General features: G+C 47.1%; 1 protein-coding gene across 1 annotated transcript; it reads right to left on the bottom strand.

Annotated features, from left to right (window-relative positions):
- Positions 1-15,152: 15,152 nt before the first annotated feature.
- LOC141587512 (uncharacterized) lies at positions 15,153-17,440 on the bottom strand. Its single transcript, XM_074408994.1, has 3 exons — positions 17,354-17,440; positions 16,354-16,822; positions 15,153-16,033 (listed from the first exon to the last, which is right to left on the bottom strand). The coding sequence occupies exons 1-3, from the start codon at positions 17,438-17,440 to the stop codon at positions 15,153-15,155; spliced, it is 1,437 nt and encodes a 478-aa protein (XP_074265095.1).
- Positions 17,441-17,741: the final 301 nt, after the last annotated feature.

Here is a 17,741-nt window from a genome sequence, read left to right as displayed (position 1 = left end):
ATGCTGGGGCTAGTACTTCTGCGGGGGGTTCCCAGTTGCGCTTTGACGAGGAGGAGATATTAGAAGCCGTCCCGTTAAGGTTTGGGGGCCCTAGGTCTCCCTCTCCCGCCGCTCTTTGTCCCCCTCCCGGAGGAGTTGGAGGATGAGGATGATGTCGATGATGAGGGGCTCCGTTGATGGTGGAAGGACGACTATCCGGATCATGGTGAGGCTCGCACGATCGGCCTCGACCGTGTATTTACAAATAAATTCGCAAGCGATTCCCGGAGAGACTCTTTTGGAGATCATTTCTCCTTCGGTGAGGGTATAAGATTGTTATCCCCGAGGAGGGTCGGGCGGTCTCTTGTCCTCCCAGGTCATATTGGCGTGTATATTAGGCATCCGGAGTATGGGCTCGGTTTCCTTTGAATGAGCACGTCATGGCCATTATCAAAGCTATGAATGTTGCCGTGGCCCAACCGCATCCGTTGGCCATGAGGACGATAGTCGACTTTGTATGGATCTGTCTTTTTAGGGGGGAGGTCCCATCGGTTAACTTGTTTCGCCGCCTCCATAGTCTTCGCCCGTCAAAATCCGGCAAAGTGGGGTGGTACGGCGTCTGAAGCGGGCGGGCTCGTCTCTGTGAACAAACTCACTTCTTGCAAAGACGGCAAGGGCGATGGGTGTACGTCCAGTCTTGGGATGACTACCCATTGCCTCGGTCTTTCCAGAGCCCCGTTCACTTACGGTGTGAGACCCGGGATGAGTATGAGAAACACATCACCCGGGGTAGCAAGGTTAAGATGGACGCTTCGTTTGTCCCCTTCTTGTGGATGAGAAGCGGGCGTCAAACTGTTTGATGCTAAGGAGGGATGGGCGCCCCAGGCTCGGTTATTATCCGAGGATGAGTGCTATGCTTGCGTCGGCCTCATCTGCCCTCAGTGGGGTGAGTGGGGTCGGTGTGAGGCCCACTTTTGCTTGTTATGTTTCTTTTTCAGAGCCTTGTTTTACTTCCTTTATGTAACTCTTGTTTGATTTCTTGCAGATCGGTTTGGGCGGGATCTGTCCGAGAAGGACTTGAAGAGGCTAGGGCTTGACAAGGACGGGAAGGTTGTCAATCTGCGTCCTACGGCTGATTCGAAAGATCGCAGCTATCCCCAACGAAATCATGGAAAAGCGGACTAAGGGGTTGGATCGGAGACGCCCATGCACGGGTTCTTGGGGCGTGCCGAAAAGATCGAAGAAGGCGGCGTCAAGTCGGCGGCGGTTTCAACGCCAACTCCTCTTCGCCCCGGTGGTCCAAAAGGATCATGTGGAGGTGATCAATATTACTGAGGAGGAGGTGACCGTTGCTAAGGTCCCTTCTCCGAAAAAAGAGGAAAGACCCACCGTCTGCTTCCACCGATCTTGGGGGGAAGCACGCCTCTACCACCCTCCAAAAAGAGGGTCCAAACTGGTACGGATCTAACTTGTGGTTCGGATTTAGCCGGTTCGTTGGGCGTTCACGATGACGGACTTTCTCGATGTGTCAATGCACGGTGACATGGATGCCCCGTGTAAATTTTTGTAGATCCATCATCGGCAAATGTTCTCACCGAACGCAAGCGGGAAGCGGCTGAAAAGACGATTGAGAAGGCGGGTGACAGGGAATGTCACCGTTGACTCCGCACCCCCCGAGAGGCTACTCCTACCGAGCTTGTGGCGGAGGGTGAGAGAATATATAAGAGGTTGGGGAAATGGAGCCGTCTAGCCGCCTCCCTCATCATGGAGCAGGAAAAGGCCGCGGCCCAATCTGGGCCACTGATTGCAAAGCTCAAGCTTGATCTCTCTGCCGCGAGAGGGGAAGCCGGTAAGGCTAAGCTGGATCTTCGTGTTGCCGAGAAGCGTGCGGAGGAGGCTGAGAAGCTGCTGAAGGCCGAGAGGGCCAAGGTTGAGGAGGCTGATGGCGCCACGGCCAAGATGATGGAGGAACTGGAGAGGTATAAGGGTGCCTACGACGCCGTGGTTGCCAAGAGGGACGAGTGGGAGGATCGGTTCCAGAAGCAGGCGGAGGTGCTCAGGGACACACAGGCTATCCTTGCTCAAAAAGAGAAGGATATTGACATGCTTCAAGATGATCTCCTCCCAAAAATGTGCGTTCAATTCCGGGACCAGGCCGAGGAGGCGGCGAAGGAGGCAATCGGCTCGATCCCGACGGCATTTTCCGTGGGATAAATATGACCAGCTCCTGGATGAGATGGTCTGAAGCTGCGAAGGCAATGGCCGTGAAGCGGAGGTGGCGAAGCGGCTCGGATAGCGTTGGCCAAGACGGCCTATGATGCAAAGGAGGCCGAAAAGGAGGCCGAGAGGCTAAAGGTGCTGAAAATGTCGAGCCTTCTCTTGAGCGGGCACCGTGGATGCTGCTTGCCTCGATGGAGGGGAGCAACGAGGCATAGGAGACGGGCGGTCGTCTCCGGACTCACCCGGCATCTCGGATAGCCTTAGCTGTTCGGGGGCCAACTATTGAGCCTTTCCTCCCTGCCATCTTTTGGCGCTTCAATTGACATGCTTGTAATCTTTTGCTTTTCTTTTCCCTTGTTTGTAAAAACTTTCTTGGTAGGTTGTGTTTAGGCTTACCCCTATGGGGACGGTAGTCGTCGTCGTCGTATTCTTCTTACAACTCTTTTAACAAAGTTTATCCTTTTGGCCTTTGGCTTGGCCGAGGCATTGATCAACCATCTTTGTTTGTCCTTTTTGCGTTATTAATTGAGTGCCTTCGTTTTTACCTTTGGTATGGCGAGCGCGATTCGAATGCATATCTCAACCGCATAACGTCTTTGATGTCTTGACCAGGTGCGTCCCCGTTGCTCTCGGCAAGTTGCGGAGGTAATGGGGTTACGGCTCGATAGCAATTCTTCTAGCGTGCGGTCATTGTGTCCCCATCGCTCTCGGCCAATTGCCAAGGTAACGGGGTTATGGCTCGTAGCAATTCTTCTAGCGTCTGGTCATTGTGTCCCCGTCGCTCTCGGCCAATTGCCAAGGTAACGGGGTTATGGCTCGATAGCAATTCTTCTAGCGTACCGGTCATTGTGTCCCCGTTGCTCTCGGCCAATTGCCAAGGTAACGGGGTTATGGCTCGGTAGCAACTCTTCTAGCGTCGGGTCATTGTGTCCCCGTCGCTCTCGGCCAATTGCCAAGGTAACGGGGTTATGGCTCGGCAGCAATTCTTCTAGCGTGCCGGTCATTGTGTCCCCGTCGCTCTCGGCCAATTGCCAAGGTAACGGGGTTATGGCTCGGTAGCAATTCTTCTAGCGTAACGGTCATTGTGTCCCCGTCGCTCTCGGCCAATTGCCAAGGTAATCGGGGTTATGGCTCGGCAACTCTTCTAGCGTGCGGTCATTGTGTCCCCGTCGCTCTCGGCCAATTGCCAAGGTAACGGGGTTATGGCTCGGCTGTGATTCTTCTAGCGTCACGGTCATTGTGTCCCAGTCGCTCTCGGCCAATTGCCAAGGTAGCAACGGGGTTATGGCTCGTAGCAATTCTTCTAGCGTCTGGTCATTGTGTCCCCGTCGCTCTCGGCCAATTGCCAAGGTAACGGGGTTATGGCTCGGTAGCAATTCTTCTAGCGTATCGGTCATTGTGTCCCCGTCGCTCTCGGCCAATTGCCAAGGTAACGGGGTTATGGCTCGGTAGCAATTCTTCTAGCGTAACGGTCATTGTGTCCCCGTCGCTCTCGGCCAATTGCCAAGGTAACGGGGTTATGGCTCGGTAGCAATTCTTCTAGCGTCCGGTCATTGTGTCCCCGTCGCTCTCGGCCAATGCCAAGGTAACGGGGTTATGGCTCGATAGCAACTCTTCTAGCGTGCACGGTCATTGTGTCCCCGTCGCTCTCGGCCAATGCCAAGGTAAGCGGGTTATGGCTCGAAGCAATTCTTCTAGCGTCTGGTCATTGTGTCCCCGTCGCTCTCGGCCAATTGCCAAGGTAACGGGGTTATGGCTCGGTAGCAATTCTTCTAGCGTACCGGTCATTGTGTCCCCGTCGCTCTCGGCCAATTGCCAAGGTAACGGGGTTATGGCTCGGTAGCAATTCTTCTAGCGTACCGGTCATTGTGTCCCCGTCGCTCTCGGCCAATTGCCAAGGTAACGGGGTTATGGCTCGGTAGCAATTCTTCTCTTTGGGTGGCGATTATGGAGGACAGGCACTTGGATGGAAAACTTGGTTGTTTCTTCATTTAAGATCACGCGTTGGGGTGTCCACATTGGGTTTGGACACCTCCACCGCTATACAAAGTACTTTCTTAAGTTGTCGGTGTTCCAATGGCTCATCAAAGGCACTCCCTCCATGTCTGTCGGCGGTATGTGCCGGCCTCATTTCTTCAATCACCTTATAGGGACCCTCCCAGTTGGCCGTTAGTTTACCGTGAATATTTCCTTTGTTGGTGGCGGCCGACTTTCTTAGGACTAGATCTCCTACTTTTAAGTCCCTCTTGTGGACTCTTCGGTTGTAGGCTCTTCTCATCCGGTTTTGGTATCTTGCCAAGTTGAGGCGTGCCGTATCTCGGCTTTCTTCGACTAGATCCGGGGAGGCTTTAAGGCCTTCCTCATTTTCGATTGGATTAAAGGTAGCCGTTACGAATGTCGGCACCCGCTTTAATTGGTAGGACTGCTTCGGATCCGTAGACTAAATGGAAGGGAGTGTACCCCGTTGCTTCTTTCTCGGTGGTCCGTAGAGACCACAGGACGCCGGGTAGTTCACCGGCCCATCTTCCTTTAAGGTCTTCCACTGTCTTCTTCAAACCGTTGAGGATTGTCTTATTGGCTGCCTCCGCCTGTCCGTTGCTCTGTGGGTGGCAGACGGAGGAATACGCATACTTGATGCCAAGCTCTTCTAACCGTTCATTATCGAGTCACTCCAAAATTCTCGGCCGTGGTCAAATACCATGACTTGGGGCAATCCAAAACGGGTTATAACATTCTCCCATTACCTTTCGACGGCGGCTGTGGTCTTTGCGGTCTTTGCTACGACTTCAACCCATTTGGTGAAGTAATCGACGGCGACGATCAGGAACTTCCTTCCTCCGGAGGCCGTTGGAAACGGCCTAACATATCCATCCCCCACTGTGCGAAAGGAAAGGGGCTAAGCACCGGTTGTAGGTCTCGGGAAGGAGCATGTATCACCGGGGCATGCATCGGCGATTCGTGCACTTCTTGGTCTTTGTTCTGGAGTCTTGAAGCATGGTGGGCCAGAAGTAGCCGGCTCGGAGAGCTTTGTGGGCTAGTGTTCTTGCCCCCATGTGGTGTCCGCATATGCCCTCGTGAATCTCTGTCGATGTAGCTCTGCGTCGGTCGGGCCGACACATTTCAAGAGTGGTCTTATTACGGACCTTACGTATAGTTCCCCTTGAATACCAAGTACACAGCGGAGATCCTTTTGAGCTTAGCCGAGAGATTGCGGTTATCCGGTAACTCACTTGTGAGTTTGTATTTCATTATCGGAGTCATCCACGTTGTCTCGGTTTCCACGTCCCCTATCATGCCGATGGTCTCGGTGATGCTCTTCGCATTCCTGATGTCTACAAGCACGGTTCGGCTAACGTTTTTGACGGTTGAGCTGGCAAGTTTTGAGAGAGCGTCGGCTCGGTTGTTCTCGGACACAGGGACACATTGGATTTGGAAGGATTTCAATTTTGCTATGTCGGCTTTTACCCTTTCTAAGTATCTTACCATCCCGTCATCCCGAGCCTCAAACTCTCCTCGACTTGGTTAGTAACCAGTGAGTCTGTCTTCTTTAACACAATGTGTTCCGCTCCGTGACGGCTCGGCCATCTCGACTCCGGTTATCACCGCTTCGTATTCGGACTCGTTGTTCGAGGCCGAGAAGGTGAACTTCAAGGCGTACTCAAACTCGTCTCCGTTTGGGCTGATGATAAGATCTGGCTCCCGAGCTGTTCGTCGTGGAGGAGCCGTCGGTGTAAACCTCCCATACACCTGGGTTTGGCTCTTCTTGATATGTGCACTCGGCTAGGAAATCTGCAAGTGCTTGCCCCTTTATCGAAGGCCTTGGCTTGTACTTGAATGCGAAGCCGAGAGTTCTACCGCCCATTTGATAAGCCTACCGGATTGTTCGAATTTCTCCAAAGCTTTTTCCAAAGGCTGGTCGGTTAGGACCGTCACGGGATGAGCGTCGAAGTAGGGTTTTAACTTCCTTGCGGCAATGACGACGGAGAAAGCTTGCTTTCTCAATTAGCGGGTAATTTCTCTCGGCGGGCGCGATGTATGGTGACAAAGTAGATTGGGTGTTCTTTGTTTGTCTTCTTCCCCGATGATCACGGCGGCGACCGTGGCCGAGGTAATAGCTATGTACGGGTATAGCGTCTCCCCTAGTATCGGCACAGACGGTGTTGGGAGAGTCTGAAGATGAGCTTTTAGTTGCTTGAAAGCCGCGCTCTGTTCCTCCCCCACAAGTCTTTATTCCCTTTCAACACTTTGAAGAATGGGGTACTTTTGTCGGTGATCGAGAGATGAAACGGGCGAGAGGCGCCATTCTCCCGGTCAACATCATAACCTCTTTTCGATTCCTTGGTTCCGGCAGATTTAGGATTGCTTGGACTTTATCTGGATTGGCATCAATGCCTCGGCACCGACGAGCACACCGAGGAATTTACCTGCCGGACCCCGGTTGCACTTCATTGGGTTGAGCTTCATCTTGTATTTCCTTAGCGAACAAAATGTTTCCGTAAATCGGCCAGTGCTCGTTGTCGGACTTGCTTTTCACAATAGCGTCGTCGACGTAAGCCTCAATGTTCCGCCCTTTTTGACTTTGGAATACTTTGTCCACCATCTGGTGTCGTTGCCGGCGTTTTTCAAGCCAAACGGCATCATTTTGTACATGTATGTGCCGTTCGCGGTGATGAACGCGCATTTAGGCATGTCCTCCTCATCCATGAATACCTGGTGATATCCCGAGAAGGCGTCTAGCGAGGCTCGGCATGGTGTAGCTGCCGTGGCGTCGATTAAGCTATCTATCCGAGGCAAAGGGTAACAATCCTTGGGGCATGCTTTATTAAGGTTGGTAAAATCTACGCACATTCTCCATGCCCCCGATGATTTCTTCACCATTACGACGTTGGCTAACCACTCGGGATAAGTACAAGGCATAATAAAGCTGCTTTGCTAGTAATTTATCTACCTCGGCTTTGATGGCGTCATCTTTCTCGGCGAGGAGTTTCTCATCCTTTGCTTGACGGGCGGCGGTGGGGAGTACGTTTAGCTTGTGAATGATTACCTCCCGCTCACGCCCCTGGCATCTCGGCCGCGAGTAGGCGAAGACGTCTTTGTTTTCCCTCGGCGAGATCTGGGAGAGCGGCTCGAACTTTGGTTTTAAGTCGACACCGATAGTCACGGCGCGACCTGGGTCAATCTCTACCTCCTCGGTCTCCGCTCCCTCTACCATGCCGACGGTGGTATCCGTGTGCTGCCATCTGTCGTAAGGATGGGCTCTTCCCCTTTCTCGATTTCTTCGCCGCTTTGAAGGATTGCAGGTTGCACCCTCTGGCGGATACTTGGGTATTCACCACCTCATCGTTCTCGTTCTTGAGACGAGTCTATCTTTCCCCCGGTCCGAGACATACATCAATGTCGAGCCGGATGGACATCACCGCGTCGCCTCACTCGGGGTCTCGGCCTATGAGGACGTTGTAGGCGGATGAGCCGTCAATGACCATGAATTCCGACATAACGTTCTTGGCGCACCTCGCTCTCCGAACATTCTTGGCGGCTGATTGACCCCGGGGTACCATGCCGGCCCCAGAAACGTACAACGGGTGGGTGCGGGGGTCAAGTCTTCAACCTTCGAGGCCGAGGCTAAGAAAGCATTCTCCGTACATAATATTTGTGTAAGCGCCTGTGTCAACTAGGCACCTCTTCACCAAGTGGTTGGCTATGTCTAGGTGGACTTTGTCGGTGGATCGCTTTGTGAGGAGCGACGACTCCTTCGTAGTCCTTCTTCCCGATTGTCATATCGGGGATGTTGAAGCGGGGTTGCTAAGTTGGGCACAAAGTTGATGGCTTGATATAGCTCATTCAGGTGCCGTTTGTACCCACGAGTGGACTCGCCGCCCTCGTGGCCCCGATGACGACATTAATTACTCCTTTCTCGTTCTAAGACGGGTTTTTTTTTGATCCGGCATCGCTCTTGACCTCGGGCAATATATTTGCCTAGGCTTCCCTTCCGGATCGGTTCCTCAATGGCATTTTTCGGATGTCGGCAATCGTTTGTTAAGTGGCGGTGTAGCCGTGGTACTCGCAGATGTTAGCTTGTGTCACCGTCGCCCCTCGGCTTAGGGGCTTTTCCCACTTCGACCTTCGCTTTTGCTCGGGCGAAGACTTCTGCGCGGATACAACCGGGGGTGTGATCATCGTCTCGCTTTGGTAGTAAGGTGCCGAACTCCCCGGCGCCCGCAGAGTTCTGCTTCTGGCGGACTTATCGGACCGTGACCTATTGTCGCCGCGGCGCCTCTCATCCGGGCTATCATCCGGCGACTTTTCCTCTCTCGAGGGCTCGCGTCGCTGGGGCCTATCCAGGTCTTGTGGTAATCTTCTACCTTGATGGCCTGATCGGTCATCTTCCTGGCGGCGTCCAGGCCCAAACCCCCGTGCTTGATGAGCTCGTCTTTTAAGTTTCCCTTTGGGAGGCCCTTCATCGGTCACAAAGCCGCAAGTTCGGGGTTGATTTCCCGAATCTGCTGGACCTTGCCGTCGAACCTCTTCATATAGCTTCGTAGAGACTCGCCCTCCTCCCGCTTGATAGTCGGGAGGTCCGGCGTCTCCACGACCGTCCTTTTCTTGCAAGAGTCTTGGGCTAAGAAGGCGTCTTTTAGGTCGGCGAAACTTGATATACGAACCGTCGGGAAGCCCCTTGTACCGCTTTGAGCCATCCCATGCGAGTCGTTGGGAAAACTCGGCACCGGACCTCATCAGTGCTCCTCCCATACCGACATGTAAGACTCGAAAGCCTCGGCGTGGTCGGTCGGTCGTTGTCTCCTTTATATGTGAACGCCGCAACTTGACTTGGTTGGCACGGCGGTGTCTAGGACATAATCACCGAGGGGGTACTGTTTGACCGCGTGTCGGATGACACGCGACCCGACTCCTCGCGTTCCTAGTCCGGCTTCTCTCCTCGTAGCGGAAGGACTTCTTCTCGGCTCGGGCTTCTTCTCCGGCTCTCTGAGTCGGGCCATCGCTGGTTCCCCACGGTGTGCCTCGTCGGTGTTGCGGCGGCGATGTCCTCTCCCGAGTGCGAGAAGGACTTACGTTTACCACGACCACTTTGGGCTCCTCCGGCGTCTTGGTAGGGTCTGCTTCTCCCGGTGCTCCGTCCGGGTTTCTTGGAGTCACGTTAAGGCCCTGGTCTCTGGGCGGCTTCCGCCACTCGTGTCGGCGTGCCTATGTGGTGGTGTACTCCCAATCGAGTCCGGAGTGTCTTCGATTTTGCTATGTCAACCACCCGTCCCATGATGGTGACCTGGTTGGTGGGCGGCGTGTCCGTGTTATCGGCATTCAATTCCGGTTGGACTACTCACGCCGGTGGAGGGTTGTCTACTCGAGAATGGTGAAATGTATCATCTTGGTAGAATGTGGCTTCGTCGGTTGCGACTACCTCTTGTTGTTTCGACATCTTAGCTTTTTGGGTGGGTTTTTTGTGTTTTTGTTTTTGTTGTTTGGGAATGAATGTGACTAGCTTCTAGTGTTCCTTCCCCACAGACGGCGCCAATTGTTCCGGGTGTAATTCCAGAGCAGATGTTTGTTGCCACTCGTAGCTAGTAGGATGATGTCCTTGCTTGAATCCTCCTCGCGGTCTCCTGAAACGATGAACAAACTGAGGGCTCGGCTTTGGCCGAGCGTACTCACTCCGACGCTCAAGTCAGTGAACTTAGAGAGAGGTTGTTGTAACTTGGCTAAGGGTATATTGTAGAGAGATAAGATATTACCAGATGAATAGTGGTTATTAGGTCAATTTGTGGATCCTTTCCTCAATGAAGGTTGAGGAGTATTTATAGGCATTCACCTTTTGTCACGTAGTGGCCAAGTGGCTATCAGGTGAAAAGACCGTTATACCCTCGGCCGATGGACCTGTGGCGGGCTCGCCGAGGGTCTTGGATATGAGTACGCGGTTTGTGTCTGGGGCGAGTTTGTCTGCAAGCGAGACCAGGTGACAGGCCGATGGGCTTCACCGGCTAGACTGTCTAAGTCGCTGACTTTGCTGTGGATACCCTTGACCTTGCTCAATATGTTGACTTGGTCATCGGTGCAGAATATGCCCCATCAATTTTATTGTCAAATGTTAATCACAATAGTTTAATTAACTTTACAATTTATGATAATTTGGTTTCTAAAAATCATATTTAACTGTAAAATAGTAACAAAATTTCGTCATGGCTCATCGTAAGGGAGACCAATTACTCAATTAGGCAACTGGGGTGCAAAATATCAGTTGCAAAACGGGTTTGCTAAAGATCGCCCCTAACTTTACTCATATCGCCCCTAGAAATTACCTTTTTGCCCTTAAACAATAAATAAGCAAAAACTTGTTTGTATTTTATTTCTTCTCGAGTTTCGTATTTTATTAAAAACCGTTTCAAAACCGCTTCAAGCCCGCTTCAAAAATAGAACACAGCATTAAATTTTGAATTAAATTTTGAAAAAAAAAAAAAAAAAAAAAAAAAAAAAAACAAACTTCACTCATCCTCACGTGAACCGAGCACACCCAACAACAACAACAACTTTCCCCTTTCCCCTTGTTGAACCCAGCAAACCCAACAACAACAACAACTTTCCCCTTTTTTTTTTTCAAATTCAAAATTTAAAAATCGTTTCAACAACTTTGTTCAACAAATCGCTTCAAAATTCAAACGGATTTGTCCTCCATTCCTCCCAAAGTAGAAGAAGGTATGTTTTTTAATTTTGTTTTGTAACCCAATTAAATTTGTTTGGTTAGTATAGATTTATGTATAGGTTGATTTAGGTATAGATTTGTGATGATTAGAGCCAAAATTAGGATGTTTGTTTGTGATTTGTTGTGTTTGATTGAATACGAAAAAAAAAAAAAAAAAAAAAAAAAAAAAAAAGGACGAATTATTAAACCCGAGAAATTTAGGAAAGATGGTCATTTCGTGTGAAAAACACGAAAAAGGCTGGGCAATTTCGTGTGAAATACACGAAAAAACCTGGGTTTTTTCGTGTGATTTACACGAATGGACCAGGCCATTTTCGTGTATTTCACACGAATGGACCAGGCCATTTTCGTGTATTTCACACGAATGGACCGGTTTTTTTTTTTTTTTTTTTTTTTTTTTTTTTTTTTTTTTTTTTTAACCGTTTAATATTTTTTTTTTAGCCGTAAATTTTTTTTTTCTTATATTAATTCGTAAATTAGGTGTTCGATTATTTAATTCGTGTACTTTTTTTTTTTTCTATTTTTACTTCGAATATTACGTTTTTATGTTTGCATTAGTTTTATTTGTATCCGTTTAATTTTTGTTTTTTCTTATTTTAACTCGTAAATTAGGTGTTTGAAATAATTTTACTTAATTCGTGTACTTTTGTTTTTTTTTTTTTCTATTTTTTAGTTCGAATATTACGTTTTTTATTTTTATATTTACGTTTGAATTAGTTTATTTGTAATATTAGATTTGAATTAGTTTAATATTTTTTTTATTACGTTTAAATTAGCATTTTATTTGTAATTTTACGTAACTAAATTGTTCGTTAATGCAGATGGCCGATGGTGATGAACGTCGAAACAAACTTCATGCTTCACTTTCGTAAAAAATTACTTTCAAGATGGGTAGTACTAGTTTTGGTTCGAGAGAAGTTTCTATGCCTTACGAGACAGATTTTTATGAAGGTGGCGAGTTCGAGCAATTTCGAAAAGAGCTTGCGGATGAGATGAGAAATTATGAGGGGTCGGAAAACGAGGAAGAGGAAGATGAGGAGGTAGGAAATGAGGTGATGGAAAATGAGGTGATGGATAATGAGGTGCTTGGAAATCGGGAGGCGGGAAATGTGGAGGCGGGAAATGTGGAGGCTACTTCTGGTTTACGTGTTAGGCGGGGGATCCATGGTAGATTTGAGGTCTATGGTGAGGGGTCTAGCACTTCGATTCTGAGCCGCGGAGGGAGGAAAGTAAGGGCTAGAGGAAAGATACTAGTTGGATATTGAGAGGGCCGGCAGGGAGGACCAGATGAATGCAAAGTTGATTCCGAGTTTTGGTGGACACATATCTTACCTTTTGTGGAGTCGGCCTCGATTGCGGCGTTTGTTGACTAAATATACTAGAGAGCGATCTTTGGCCGAGCTTCGTTCATGGAAATTGTCGGCGCGGCTTGGAAGATAGTTGAGGATTCGGGGATTAGTCATTTGCCCAACATCATGCATAAACATTTGAACATGCCATTGTTGTGTGCTTTTATTGAGAGGTGGCAGCCAGACACCAACACTTTCCATATGCCATGGGGTGAGATGACGATATTATTACATGATGTGCAAGAGATTCTTGGGATCGAGATTGATGGATTTCCTTGTAGCATACCGATGCGAGATATGGCACATCCGATACTTGGCGTGTCGGAGTTGTTGGGTATGAGCGAGGCGGAGTTGGGAAGTCGGTGGGGACTGATAAGGATGCAAAGATTTACAAGGGAAATTTGATCTTACAAAAAGCTTTGAAAGATTTGGTTGAAGGAGACAAGCGGGGAAAGGCATCGGAGGCTCAGGGCTACTTGATGCTTTTATTGAGTTCGACGTTATTTGTTGATAAATCCAGTGATAGAGTGCGAGCTAACACTTTCCCGATGCTTAGAGATGTTGGTAGTATTTCTGGGATTGCTTGGGGTGCCGGCACACTTGCTTATCTATATAGGCAAATGGGGATCGCGACGAGGTCTGATTGTAAAGGTTTGTGCGGTTGTTTGACTTTGTTGCAGTCTTGGATTTTTGAGTACTTTCCGGCATTTAGGCCAATGGCTACTTTGACGGCCCCTCCGGTGCACCTAGAGCTATGTTGTGGTCCCTCTTTGCGGTGCCACAACGTGAGGCGGGGAGAGCTTTGGTTTCCTATCGTGAGCGACTTGATATGATGCCGATTGAGACGGTAGCTTGGAGACCGTACCACGACCACCGGGAGACCGAGCACCCGCGTAGTGTTTACCATGGGTTGTTGAGATTTATTGATATTGTTGAGCCGTATCAGCCAGATCGATGTCTTCGTCAGTTTGGGTACATGCAGAACATCCCGACCCCAATGGTACAACCTGACAAGGCCTACCGTCCGGTGAAGTCCATTTCCTATGATGTGCAGTATGACGGTGCATTTTTAGACTACACGTGGAATAATTGGAAGATGCACATGACACATTTGGATAGGGTGTCGATGCCCGCTCACCCACCACATTCCTATGCGGTAGGATATATGGAGTGGTTTGTCTCACATTCGCATCCTTACGTGATGAATGTTCCTCGGGATGCTGATCAAGTGCCAATGGCGAGGTCCCACTTTCCGACTACGGTAACTATATTTAATATTATTTACTAATTCGCTTTTTTTTTTTTTTTGTATTTTTAATATCTTTGTTATCGTAATTTTCGGTTGGACACTCTCTTATTCGAGGCGTTCTCGCACTACGACAATGTTGAAGACCCCGCAGTGACCGCGAAGTGACAAACTTTTTAAGGAACGTTCATCCTCGGATGCGTGCGTACACTGGTCGACCCCGGTTGTGGAGGGTAGTAGGGGAGAGGCGGGGCGATCCGGAGGACGTGGTAGGGGTCGTCATGAGGAGGAGGTCGAGTCGGAGACGAGGCGGAGGTCGAGGTCGCGATGATGACCAAAGGTGGTCGAGATCAGAGCCTACCACTAGTAGGCGTACTTATTAGATGTTGGACTTTTAGTTGTTATTTTGTTGGACTTCTGGTTTTTATTCTTTGGAGTTGTGTTTTTATTTTGTTGGACTTCTTTTATTTTACATGTTGGACTTGTTTTTATTTAGATGTTGGACTTGTTTTTATTTAGATGTTGGACTTGTTTGTATTTTATTGATGATGGACTTCTAATTTCAATTTGGTTGGACATGTTTTCATAATAAATTCTCAATTAACTAAGTTCAATATGTAAAATTTCTAAAATATTACAATAACTAAGTAAACGGGTTAAACATCATACCCGAAAATACAAATTGCCACCACAAATCAAGTCTTTCGGTATAAATGTTTTCATAATACGCGACGTCTTCATGCCGATTATTGATCCACTGCTCGCTGACGGGAGGCATGGCACAATTATCATCCATGCGTAGACGCACAAAATGATTACCTGTAAAAAGAATCCATAGAATACCATATGGGGCCCCGACACTGAACTGGTCGTAGAGGTAGGTACGTGCTAGAACCGGTCCATACACGTTCACCGATTAGGTTAACTTGGAGAGTCACGAAACATATTGTCCAGTTGAACAATGTTGCAAAACCATGCAAATCATTGGCCTCCATCCAATTTGGCTTATGACATGGTGTATGATGAGCCCATTTGATTCGTCTACAAGCACTGTTTCGCTCACCGTAGTAGATAGTCATATAGATGTTACATTGCAACTCCACCATCAACTGATTTCGCATCTCGAGATAATTCTTTTGATTTCCTGTTTTTGCATGCGACATAACCCGAAAACCACAATGACCATCACCTTCCGGGTTAAAAAACCCTAAAACCCATCAATGACCGCCTCGGGCATACAATCGATAATCGAAAAGACCGACGTCATTATACGATTATAATTAAGCTCAAGAGGGGGTCCATCACCACCTACATATTAACATTAACAATTAATTAAGTAAAAATATAAACAAAAACAATTATTAAAAATTTAAATTAACTACATATTAACATTAATTTAAATTAACTAAATATTAGCATACCTTCACCGTTACTGGTTGACGTACTGTTCGGTAACTACGTCTGGCATGTTCGAAAGCAGATTTATTACGGGTATTGGACTTCCTTGGACGACCTTTCCTTGTATCTTTTATTTCAGGTTCCTCAATAACCTCGTCCTCAGGATACAACTTACTGAACAATGACTCAATTACATCTCTTTGGACCGAATGGTGGGCCGCCCGAACTTTATCGAAAAGGTCCTCCATCACATCATTATGGCGAAACGTCGATGACCGGAATCCGTGTAGGCTAACCGTGACCAAAACACATGTAAATCATCAGGATGAATTCTTTTACCTTCATGGAAAACTGTATGTAACCGACAAGCACACAATAGCTTATGGGTCGTCCATAATGTGCAACCACAATTCTCCTCCAAATAATAACCCAGATCAGTCCCACGATTATATTCGACTAACATTGCTTCAATGGCGGTCGCCGAAACTCTTCCACTCAACATTGAAAATATATTCCCATAATACATATTAGTAACAACTGTCTTGCTTATAGAATCTTCCAACGTTTTACGAATTTCAATATGTTGCCCGTGAAGCATAACATCAGCCCGTTTCCATATACTGTCAAGAGTAAGTTCAGCTGATCCTAACCACATCTTCAATTGAGCATGAGCGGACTCAACTCTAGACGTAGTTGTGTTGCCAAAATGAAGCACCAAATTGGTAAAGCATTTGCCAAACATATGGATTTTATGCCACCAAGTCAACTCAAGATAACTGATAAGTGCAGGATGACAACAATATTTTTTCCGCAACTCATTCCACTCCATGGTACATTCATCAAATGTTTTAGCTTCAACAACTTTCTTCCAAGCACCGTGTGCTAACGCTTTCCCAAAATTACCATTCCTCTCCATGTTCGTTGCTCTAGCCTCAATTGCAGTGTATACGTGAAATAAGCACAAGAAATGATGGGAAGTACGAAATACACCAGGAAGTGCAGCAAGTAGACCACGCTCGTGATCCGTAACTATGACTGTTGGCCTCACACCTGGTTCCAACAATGACTCTAACCTTCTCAAAACCCAATTATACCCTTCTTTACCCTCATTCTCAATTAACGCGTAACCTATCAAAAAACTTTTTCCAACAGGTGTGACACCTACACATTGAACCAATATAAGACCGTATTTATTTGTCTTGTAAGTGGAGTCGATTAGAATAACATTTGGCCACGCTTTAAACATCTTCACCGACTCTGGATGAGTAAACCAAACATGTGTAAGTTTTTTTGTTTCAGGATGTTTGACGGACTCACTAATGTAGTTAGCTCGGTTCGCTAAATGCAACATATATTGCACACTATTTCTCCCATCTTTATCCTTCGCACTCAATCGGGCATTCTCATTATAAATTTGTTTCGAGAATCGGGGCGGTTGATCGGGATACCGAGCGTAAAAGCATGTCTAACCATCCCCGGTTTCACGTGAGACTGCCGATACTGCTTAATCAATTCTTTCTGTTCTTCAGTAAATTTCGCTCTACGCCTGTGACCTTCTAGAAACTTCCCAAACTTGTGATTGTGAACACCGCACTTCGGAACAACAACCCACACACCTTCACCTTTTTTAATCATTCTTAATGAAAATGGACACATAAATTTTTTGGTCTTCGATTTTCTTTGCGGTTTCAAGGGATCCTTAGCCTTGCTATTATACGGTCCGTGTCGGTCACATTTCACTATTTTATACGGAGGACTCTTTTCCATGTGATACTTAGCCTTTACCAAATGAAAGCCTAACCCATATGCAACTTCATCACAACGATCAAATGCTTCTTCAAATGTGTTAAACGGATGGCTAAATACAAAATTATCACCGTAATCAACATTCTCTTCACCGGGATCTTCATAATTTTCCTAATAAATCCATTAACCGTTTTTTTAAAAATTAAATAAAAAATAAAAGTCCACTCATGTGAAACACAAAACGTATATTTAAAAAAAAAAAAAAAAATTAAACGTAAAAAAAAAAAAAAAAAAAAAAAAAAAAAAAAAAAAAAAAAAATGGTCCATTCGTGTGAAATACACGAAACAGCTGGGCCCATTATTCGTGTGAAATACACGAAATTTTCCAGGCCATTTCGTGTAAAGCACACGAAAAAAAAAACCCGGGCCATTTCGTGTACTTCACACGAATGGTCCCGGCTATTTCGTGTGTTTTACGCGAATTGGTCCTGGCGATTTAAATGAGTTTTGCACGACTTTTCCTGGGCTATTTCGTGAATCTCACACGAAATCATTTTTCCTGGGTCGGGTCCTACGCGTTTTACGTAATAACAATATAAAAATGCGTCAAAATTACCTCATTCTCTTGCGTGTTTTCATTGTCTTGCGTATTTTCAGCTTCCTTGTAATTTCCCGTGTTACTACCGTCTCCATAACCACTACCTTCACCATTACCGTAACTATATTGTTGATCGTCGTACCGATAATGTTGTTCGGCATTCCAATCGTTTTGAAATCGATATCCATCATTGTTGTACGAATTATCATTATTGTACGAATTATCATTATTGTATGCGAATTAAAAGATAATTAAAAAAGGATTTCCGTCACTCATTTAAATTTTTCCGGAAAAAAACAAGTTTTAGAGAGTTAAAGTAGAGAGAAGGGCAAACTTGGAAAAAGAAATGAATTTTAGGGGCGATATGAGTAATTTAGGGGCGCTCTTTAGTAATTGTGTTGCAAAACTCTTCTATCTAATTAAAAAAGCACCGATAGGCGATATCAATGATGGGTGGATTGCAATACGCAATTTAAAGAATTTCTCTCCCTC

Source organism: Silene latifolia, chromosome 1, assembly GCF_048544455.1.
Source record: "Silene latifolia isolate original U9 population chromosome 1, ASM4854445v1, whole genome shotgun sequence".
Taxonomy (NCBI): Eukaryota; Viridiplantae; Streptophyta; class Magnoliopsida; order Caryophyllales; family Caryophyllaceae; genus Silene; species Silene latifolia.
Note: the sequence above shows the minus strand (reverse complement) of the source record. Positions and strands in the feature narration are given on the sequence as shown.